Source organism: Mangifera indica, chromosome 17 (assembly GCF_011075055.1).
Source record: "Mangifera indica cultivar Alphonso chromosome 17, CATAS_Mindica_2.1, whole genome shotgun sequence".
In the NCBI taxonomy this organism is placed as follows: Eukaryota; Viridiplantae; Streptophyta; class Magnoliopsida; order Sapindales; family Anacardiaceae; genus Mangifera; species Mangifera indica.
The window spans coordinates 4,517,927-4,528,048 of NC_058153.1; the positions used below are offsets into that span (position 1 = coordinate 4,517,927).

At 33.8% G+C, this 10,122-nt stretch overlaps 1 protein-coding gene across 3 annotated transcripts; it reads right to left on the reverse strand.

Annotated features, from left to right (window-relative positions):
* Positions 1 to 815: 815 nt before the first annotated feature.
* LOC123200616 (sucrose synthase-like) lies at positions 816 to 5,931 on the reverse strand. Of its 3 annotated transcripts, none has more exons than XM_044615896.1 (14): positions 5,828 to 5,931; positions 4,541 to 4,643; positions 4,298 to 4,424; positions 4,057 to 4,208; positions 3,782 to 3,974; positions 3,352 to 3,687; positions 3,178 to 3,273; positions 2,809 to 2,982; positions 2,610 to 2,726; positions 2,368 to 2,534; positions 2,054 to 2,278; positions 1,379 to 1,942; positions 1,156 to 1,294; positions 816 to 1,066 (listed from the first exon to the last, which is right to left on the reverse strand). In XM_044615896.1, the coding sequence occupies exons 2-14, from the start codon at positions 4,636 to 4,638 to the stop codon at positions 1,037 to 1,039; spliced, it is 2,418 nt and encodes an 805-aa protein (XP_044471831.1). In that variant the 5' UTR covers positions 4,639 to 4,643; positions 5,828 to 5,931; the 3' UTR covers positions 816 to 1,036. The 3 variants fall into 3 exon arrangements, with proteins under 3 accessions (XP_044471831.1, XP_044471828.1, XP_044471829.1); XM_044615893.1 differs by lacking the exon at positions 5,828 to 5,931 and adding an exon at positions 5,426 to 5,486; XM_044615894.1 differs by lacking the exon at positions 5,828 to 5,931 and adding an exon at positions 5,215 to 5,344.
* Positions 5,932 to 10,122: the final 4,191 nt, after the last annotated feature.

Genomic DNA, 10,122 nt, shown 5'->3' on the forward strand with positions numbered 1-10,122 from the left:
TATCAGATATAGACTTAATTATTGTATAAAAAATATAAATAATTTTGTTAATATTTTTTATACAATTTTATATATAAATAATAACGTATCATCATATAATTAAATAAATAAAAATTAAAAATAAAATAACATTAAATTATATAATAATATATTATACATAGTTTTATTAATATTGGGATTGCCTTACTCAACCCAATTTGGTATAGTGGAAACTTAGGCTGCCGTCTGGTCTGAACACAGAATCTGTAAATGAATGGGCCCTCGTTAAATCATAGCCAGTGAAAGCATGTGCGCAAAGAGTGAAAAGGAATTAGCGTTCTTTGTACCTCAAAAAATAAAGAGGAAAGGCGGTGTTAGGATAAGGGCTGCACAAATTGAGAAAAGGAAACATATTTTGACTAAAATATCACATCAAGTTGTATTTCAATCTAATTAAGGTTTTCTTTTTCTTCTTCTCTTTTCTAGTTTTGTCCAGTCACTTCTATTAATTGAAGTATAAATTTATCTTTATAAATAATTGTTGTTTTTAAAATATTATTTAATTAAAAAAAATTCAATTTAAAAATATAAAAAATTTCGTTAATTAATTACAAACTATTATTCTATTTTATATAAATATACTTGTTATTTCGGTTTATATAAATTTTATTATTATAATTAATCTTAAAATTATTAAATTAGATAAATTAAAATTTAACCTTAATATATTAAAAGAAAAACTTGAGCTCCTATTTTGCATTCAAAGTATCTTGGGGGTTAAGTTTGTTCTGTTTTTTTAGAAGGAAATGATTAAAATTCACAATTCAGGCAGGAAATTGGAAAACAAAAGTCACAAACTTTACTAAAATTAATGGGCTCAACACCCAGGATACAACAATGCTCAGAAACACAAAAGAAAAATGTTTGAGAAAAAATGAAAGCACAGCAAAAAAAAAAAAAAAAAAAAATGCCATTTTGTCCAATTGCATTCCCCAGACAACCATTATTCTTCAAGAGTCAGAAAACTCCACTTGAACAGACCTCCTCGGCTTTCATTTTACTCAACAGCTAGAGGAACAGATTCAGCCTGAAAACATTTGATGAAAATGCAATATGATCAGAAAAATGCTCTGCATAAACTAAACTCATTACAAGATTTTCTTTGAAGAACCTTACCAGCTTTCGATACTTGAGGGCATAAAACATTTCGATGTAGCGCCTGCTCTCGAGACGGTCTAGGTTAGACACATGTTTCCAGAAGCCATAAACTCCAGTGAGGGTCAGAAGCCTTTGAGAGTAGATCTTCCATGTGTATCTGCAAGAAAGAAGAAAAAACCTCAAAAGAAATTTCAAACAAACTCATCAAAAGTTTTATAAAGACAGAAAGCTGTGCATTTACTTTTCTTCGATACGCTTCAGGCCCCCTTGGGAGATCTTGTCCCAGTAAGAAGGATCCGCCTTGCACTTCCCAAAGAAGTCGACTAGGATTTCAGCAGCCTGCTGACCATGGTAAGGATCAATATGGAAGCCGGATTTTCCATTCACTATAATCTCAGCAGGACCTCCGTTACAAGTTGCAAATGTTGGCAATCCACAGGTCATGGCCTCAACAACTGTCAAGCCAAAGGCCTCATACAATGCAGGCTGCACAAATGCTCCTTTTGTATCACAGATGTAGCGGTATAGTTCACCATTCCTGACCCTGTTCATCTGTGATGAAATCCATCGGAACTGCCCATTCAACTTGTATGTTTCAATGAGGCTATGCATCTTCTTCATTTCTGCCTGCTCTTCCAAGTCTTTGGATTCCTTTCTTCTATCACCACCAACAACAACTAAGTTAACCAACTCGCGTAGCTTAGTGTTCTTCCCAAACCATTCCACAAGCCCCGTTAAATTCTTTACACGATCCAGCCTTGCCATTGTAAACAGGATAGGTTTGCTGCGATCTTTCAGCACACATCTGTTCGGAAAGAATTCAGTAATCATAATTAATTCTAACAATTTATTTGGTGTTATCAATTTAGTTAAACATTAAATATAACATATTGTAACACAAGGCAGGCAAGCTCACAAGTGTTCCTTATTCTCAACCGGGCTGTAAAGTAGCTCCTCAATCTCGGCGTGGAAAGATTTGAGCCTTCGTTTCTCCTCAGTATACGGGAAGTATATACTCATATCAGCACCAGGGGATACAATGTTGAACTTGGGATCGAACACATCGATACCATGTACAACACGGTAGAGTCCAGGAAGCGTGAAAGCAGTGTGACTCTCATATTGACCAACAGTATCCTTGCTGAAATGCAAAACAACGTTAGGGCCTCAAGATAATAGCCACTAAGAAATGAACAAATACTATTGTATATTGTGTATAAGAGATCTGACCTTCCTGCAATCTCCTGGAAGGTGCTGGTGATGATAAAGTCTGTATGATTCATGGCTATAAGATCAGCTGTAAATTGGCACGAGAAGTGGTACTTGTCATCCAACTTTTTCCAGTAGATATCTGAATCTGGGTATTTTGTTTTCTCAAGAGCATGAGCAATTGTACACTGAAAGTAAAGAAAAAACATGTTAAAAATTGTAGCAATAACAAGAGACATCAGCTATAGGTCTCTTTAACAAACCTGTGTAACACCTAATTTATGCGCCAACAAAGAAGCAACAATGTTGCCATCACTATAGTTTCCAATTATCAGATCAGGCTTGCCCTGCAACTCTTTAGCAATTTCAACTGCAACATCCTGGTAAATTGAAAAGAATTGGCTCATTAGTCAAGGAAATCAAAATTAGTGAAATATTCTAATCGTAATGAAATTTTTTAACCTCAGTGTAAGTCTCTAGGTAGGGCCAGACTTCAAATCTTGAGATCCATTCCCGAACAACTCCCTTCTCTGTTCTAAAGGGAACTCGAAGTATATCTGAATACTTGGTTCCATACACTTTCTCAAGTCGCTGACCACAAGTTGTCCCTACTGCATCTGGAAGCAGCCGAGTAATCTGTGTATGACAAAAGCAAATTAGGCTCATAAACAGCACTGCATACATTAAAAGATCTTTCCCAACACCCCTCACTTTAGCGTGAGTGGCATCTGATCCACAGATCTCTTGTAGAACATTAACAGATCTTAACCATTTGAACTAACTAACCCAAAAAGGGAACCCATATATTTAATTGAATTTGAGAAAACTTACAATCAGGATGCGAGGAGTGATGTCGAGTCCTTGCTGCTTTATACGTAGAAGCATCTCGTCCTCCAGGGCACGCACTTGATCCAAGATGTAAACAACCTGGAAGAAACTGGAATTGGTTAACAAAACATAACACCAACTAAAGCTACAACAGACTAGGCTGGCCAACTTCAATACCTGGCCACCAGTGTCAGGGTAACCCAAAACATTGTCTTGAGCGAAGTATCCGTGGGGAGTCAGAATGACAACGTTGAAGACCATGGGTATTCTGCCAAGGAAAGTCTCAAGAGTGCAGGGATCAGGTGCCTCAAGAAGATCCAAAAGGAGTTGAATCATCTCTAGAACACGCTCGGCTGTGTCACCCCACCCTCTCTCCAAGCCAATCTCCTGGAATTTGAGTAAAAACTCAGAGTAGGGTGTTGCAGGCGGCAGGGTAGACAGATACTCCTCGGCCTTCCTCAGAACATACTGAAGAGAATTCAGGTTTTGAATCCTGTCATTCAGCATCATATTCTGCACAAACATTAATAAATTAGCACATCAGTCATTCGCTTATGAAAATCTTCGCATACTAGAATCATGTAGATCTGAATATAAACGGATATACCTTGCCCTTGTGGCAGTGGACTCGGAGAAATTCAAGCAGTGGGTGCATACTCTCCTTGTCATGGAAGAGTTTTGCAGAAAGGTGGCGGTTAAGGAACTCCACTCCATTCCCAATCGACTTTGAAAGAGTTGGCCGAGGAAATGATGCAGTGAATGGCTCAAAGTCCAACTCAAGCACAAAGTTGCCATTGGTACTGCAGTACAAAAACAAACTTAGTAGAGAGAGAGATAGGGTAAAAATATCTATGGATCAAATTCTAAACCAGAGTTTATTACCTTCCATCAACAAGTTCCTCCTTAAAGTGGAGATATTCAGCCACAAGGAGCTCCTCAACAACGAGTGCGTGGACATTCACACGAATGTACTCCCAAACACCTGGCCTCGGACGAACAGCCAGCGCAACCCACGGAGGTAAAACAATTGCTTCCTGAAATCAGTAAAAACAAGATTAAAAAAACTAAACCCAGTTAAAAAAAATCAAAATACTAGCGAGAGGAAGCGAAGTTGGTGATCTACTTGAGTGGATCTAAGAACTTCAGAAAATGCCCCATCACTCAGTTTCTTTCTGTTATCTGCAGGGATTGCTTCAAACTCAAGAATAAGTTGATGGTGTTGCAATATCCCCTTCCCCTTAGCCTCAAGCCTGCAACATAAATGCTCCAACTCATCGATTATTTAAATAATAAATTATCCGCACTTGCCTATTTTCTCTTATTTTTCAGAGATCTTGTTCTAAATACCAAGAACTTTGTTAGTTACCTGGACAGCAGGGCCAAGATCTCATTCCTGTGAGCATAAAGAGTTTCATCCAAACGTTCACGAAGGCTGTGAACGCGGGTCAAAGCACGTTCGGCCATTGTTTCTGAACAAACAAGCAACAGTAGCAAAAATCTCAGATTGTTCAACAGAAGATCAAAGCGCAAGTAACACGTAGAAAATTTTCCAAACAAAGATGTAGTTAAATAGGAGACGGATTATGGATAAGTATCATTTAAGTCAAGACCAACGGCAGATTATACCGGTCTACAAGGAAAGTTGAGAATTCAAAACCTACCACCTCAGTCTCACCAACCAACCACATTAACGTATTAATCGAAGTTTAGTCTTTCAAAGTTCAACTAAGGTTACAGTTTATTTTACTTAAACAGAGATCTCTCGGAACAGATTGCATTCGGTGCAAGGCCACCATATTCAAAATTTTTCTCAATTAATCATGTGAAAAGGGAGAAAATAACTTTGACTAGCAACAGAACTTGAAGCTCAACAAGATCACAAGCAGGTTTATTAAGATCCAGAACTGTGTTAGTGTAAGGAAAACAGAGTACTAGTCTGCCATCAAAACATTAACCAGATGAAATAAAATTCAGAGAAGTTGACATGTTAAAAACCAAAAATAAACAGAGCAACGAAGAAGAAGAAGAGAGACAAAGCACCTAAACAAAATAAACAGACGGCAGAACGCAAGGAAGAAAGAAAAATGAATGGAAAGATAGGAGTCCGGCGTTGAAATTTATAGATCAGAGGACTAAAATGGTAAAAAGCAAACAATTTTTTATGGCAGGTAATAATTAAGCTGGTTGGAGGGTAAATTTGGAAAGAAGATCTTGCAGAAAAATTGAAAATAAAGCAACGGCCAGAAATTACCGAGCTTCAAACTGTAGAAGGTGAATAATGGAGTCTGCATTGACATTTTTACGGTTGAGGAAACTTGAAAAGCAATCAAAGACAGAGAGAGATGGAGAAGAATGATTGGTGTAGATGGGCACGTGGGGTCGACAGAGAGACCACTGTATAGAGTGTACTGTAGAATTATGTGGGGCCTCTGAGGTGCAGGTGACTGGTGACTGGTGATCGTCTGATCATTATTATCATCACAACCGTGACTTTTACCTCTTACTCGCTGCTAAATTTTTTATGCTTTTAATGCGTTGTGACTCGTCACAGACGTACAATATAATAATTCAGGAACTACGCATGGTATCCAAATGAACAAATCAGAAGGGAGAATCTTCAAGGAATATGCTTTAAGATAAATACCATATTTACCTTGAAATGCAACGAAAAAAATAAAACAAACAGAACGAACGAACGAACAAAATGAACGGAGATCTCCCACGAATCAACGCAGAAAGAAAGGATGGAGAAGAAGATGGGGTTAGGGAGGCTTTTATAGATGCAAAAAAACACTGGGTGCGGTTCTCTGTTTGCGTAATTATTACTGCCTGCGGTTTCATTGTTGCTTTCAAAGACAGCTTTTCTCTGTATCTTCCCTCTACCCACCCACCCGGTTCATATATTTTGTTAAATTGAAATCAAATTAATAAATTTGAACGGCCAACTTTGATTACTTTATTGATTTTCTGCAAGGTACTGTGGTTTTTCTATGGATACTTGTTGGATTTGACTCTATCTTCTCTTGTTTTTCATATTAAAACCACTCACTTTTCTGTTCATCGGCGTGCTTATTTCATTAATTATTTATTAATTTTCCTTTACGAATGGAGACTAGAAAATCGCAGAGCGCCAGTTACGGTCAGCTTGTCGGAGAGGGAGGCAATGCGAACAAAGGAAAAGTTTTTAGTGACGTGGCGAAAGGTGATTGGGTGATGAGAAAGCAACTGCAACCGGAGAGAGCTCACCCCATGAAAGTGCAGTTTTGGTGGAGATTTTATTGTGACGCGTAAAAGTGCGAGACAGCTGAAGCGTGGAATTGGATTGGATAAATTTGGGTGACGACGTCATCGTCTGACGTGGCAACCAATTACACCGACAAAAAGTTTTGAAGCTTATCCATTCATCAGTTATTATAATTTTACTTGCAGTTTTGCCTCTGCTCGTCAACGTGGGGTTTTAAAATTAAAAATAAAAATTATTTAGTAATTATAAATTAAGATCTATTATCATCATTTATGACAATTTATTTAATATATATAATTCGTGTCATGAATTTATCCGTTGGATTTGCAGCCCTACATTTGATACTTGCCTAGCTGTCCGGGTACGGAATGTCAGTGTTCTGCCTTGGGTCCGTTCACAATTTAACAGCAGTGTTTTCTCCGGTTTTTGTCCATTCACTTTAAAACACTTATAACACGTTTTATTAGAGAAATATTTTATTATTAAAATTTATAAATTATTTTAAAAATTATTAAATATATATTATTATTATATTTAATAAATATAAATCATTATTATATTTAATTAATAAAAATAAAAAATATTAATATATTATTTTATTTAAATATTTTTAAGTATAATTATTTTAAAATATTTTTATATTATTTATTATATTAATTAAAAATAAAATTACTTTTTTCTTAAAAGAAATTAATAAATAAATATATAATTATAATAAAATTAAAATTAATAGATAATTTTTTAATACGTAAAATAAAAATAGTAATTAAATTATATTTTTTATTATATGTCATATTAACACTAATAATAAAATATTATTGAAATTTTTTATTATTTGTAAATCAAACAAGAGAATATAAATAATAAAAGATAAATTACCAGAGTAATCTTTATAAAATCTCAACCAAACGCCCCCTTGAACATTCATTATTTGTTAATTTTTTTGGTTATTGTTAGTACTAAAATCGTTATTTAATAAAAATATTTTAAAAATTAAAAATTTATCGCAATTTTCTCATATATTTAAAAATATAATAATTTTCTCTAATCCCCCAATCCAAGGTTTGAAATGTGACAAATTTTCCTCTAGGGTTTCAATCTCCACCTCTACAGCGAACAATGACTTCCCGCCCATCGACATTCTCCCTCCTGATTAGCTTATCTTTCTTTCCTAGTCTCTTCACCGCCCTCTCATATTTAGATAACGTCTGACGATTGTCTTCCCATGTTCAGAAAGCAACAAAAACACATTTAGATTTGGACGAATGCCATTGACCCATCTAGGTCTTCATTCAATGGTTTTCATCAATTACGCATCGTTCACCGATCTAGACAAACACCATTCACAAAAACGATTTCATCTTCGTCGAAGATGATGATAGTAGGGAGAGTGACAAAGAGACTAGGAGGGAGAGATAAGTCGATAAGGAGGGAGAAAGTTGACAATCAAGAAGTCATTGTTCGTCGGAGAAGAGGAGATCGAAACCCTAAGAGGAAATTTTGATAAATTTTTAATTTTTTAAATATTTTTACTAAATGATGATTTTATCTCTGATAGTAACTGAAAAATTAATAGATAGGTGAATGTTTGAGTTTTTTAAAATTAATGAGTATTAATTTGAGAAAATAATAATCCTTTAGTGGAATAAGTCTTTTGACCGTAATTTTATATACAAATAATAATAATAATAATCTGTTTTTATATTATTGAATAGTTTAAAATTAAAGAGAAAATAAGACTTAATCATATGAGAACATATTATGATTTATAAACAAAATTATGTATATTATTTATATACATAATTTTATTATTCAACTTATCCAAGTGAGCCTTCAAGAGGTAATTTGATTAATAAAAGTTATGGACTCTTTATACAAAGTCAAAAGTTCGAGATTTATTAACATTAAAACAAAATGAAACTTTTAAATTATTTGATTCAATAATTATAAGTCTAGTTATCAAACCTGAAATTTTACCTATTCAATCAATATTCATTCTGATCGGTTAGACCTCAACATGGGCAGACAAGCTTGGATAAGATTCCACTAGTTAAAAAAAAACTTGGACCAGCAGGCTTATTTGATGCTATCAACATTAAATCTACTTATTCATTGACTTTCAACTATTAATTACCCAGATTGCTCATTGTTGGAGATTAATACAAAATATAAGATTTGAAAACCCCGCCCCCACCCCCAACCCCCCCAGTTAGGACGGTCGGATCGAAGACGGCAATTCACTCCGTGAAGTCGGATTTTTTTACCCATTCTTCTTTCAATAAAGAGAAGGCTTTTGATAAGGACGACGACAAGAATCAAAGTATTTAATTATTATTTGCCACGTTGTTACCTCCAGGGTAGACTCTGTTTGGATTAAGATAAGATTCAATTATAAAATAGTTAAGGTCAGGTAAGGTTAATAAATTGAAATTTGAGTATTTATTTTAAATATATAAATATATTATTTTATAAATTATTATATAATTAAATAATATTAAATTTAAAATAAAATATCATAATATATCAAGTTAGTTAGATTTAACATGAGTTATTTAAATTTATGTTATCACGTATTGGATAATTTTAAATTTAAAATAAAATAATATTTATTTATATAATAATATTATAAATATATAAAAATTTATGTATTTAAAATTGACTTACATAATATTACTCTAAATTTGAGCCGTTCATGTTGAATCCAACTACGCTTGATCCAACAAATTTGGTAGACAAGAATTAAGTAAGAAAGTGACGTTGAGTGAGGCCTCTTTCTAGTTTCCATATAGGACGTTAATGTCTATTTGGTTGCACAGAAATACAATAGTTTGGTGTGCCTAACGCACACTTTAACTGATAGTCAAATAAGTGATGGAAATGGAATTACATGCGCTGCCACTTCCCAACTCAGCAAAATTAATGCTTAGAATTGCGGATGCCTTGCTTTACCTGACATTCTATAGAATATCTTCCTTCGGTCGCCAATTCTGCTCCATCACCCTAGTAGGAAATCTGTTTTAGATAAGGCCAAAAGACTCATTCCCACCCAAGGTTTAATGTATCTTCAAATTTGTATATATTAAATTTTGAAAAATTTAATATTTATTTATTAAATGTTATTGTTATTATAAATATGATTTAAAAATTTTATTTAAAAAAAAAAATATTTCCTTTTCTTATTATAGTTTTGAAAACTAATAATTTCTCTCATAATTTAATTTTAAAAAAATTACTTTTTCACCTTAACTATTTGGGATTTCTGTATTTTAAAGTTAACAACTATCCCTTAAAGTTTAAAACATTACACTTATATTTTAAAAAATTTATTCTTTCTTTTCGATGACCATTCTTCTTAGTGATTCACTTTGAAATATCGTCAACTTTACCACCTACATCTCCTCTCCCTTCTTTGTAGTTTTTTGACAAAGAAATTAGTGAAAATCCTGTCAAAATAGTCAAATTTATTACACAGATCTATGCATCAACTGATACATAGATCGGTTGGATGATGTCTAAATTCATGTGACACTCTCTTTCTTTCCTTCTTTCTTTATCTCACCACACTGCTTGACGTTCCCTAACACTCTTTTCCCTCATCTTCAAGCTTCAAAAAATGGAATTGTACTATTTCAATGTAATTCTAATTATAATTGCTCGAAAATGGTGCAATTAATTGCATCAAAATAATGTGATTCTAATTATAA

Coding starts and splice junctions, on each gene's coding strand:
- LOC123200616 (XM_044615893.1), bottom strand. CDS start 5,471: ATGTCAATGCAGACTCCATTATTCACCTTCTACAGTTTGAAGCTCG. Junction 2,983..3,177: donor TCACTCCTCGCATCCTGATT/GTAAGTTTTCTC, acceptor TGTCATACACAG/ATTACTCGGCTGCTTCCAGA. Junction 1,943..2,053: donor GTTGAGAATAAGGAACACTT/GTGAGCTTGCCT, acceptor CTTTCCGAACAG/ATGTGTGCTGAAAGATCGCA.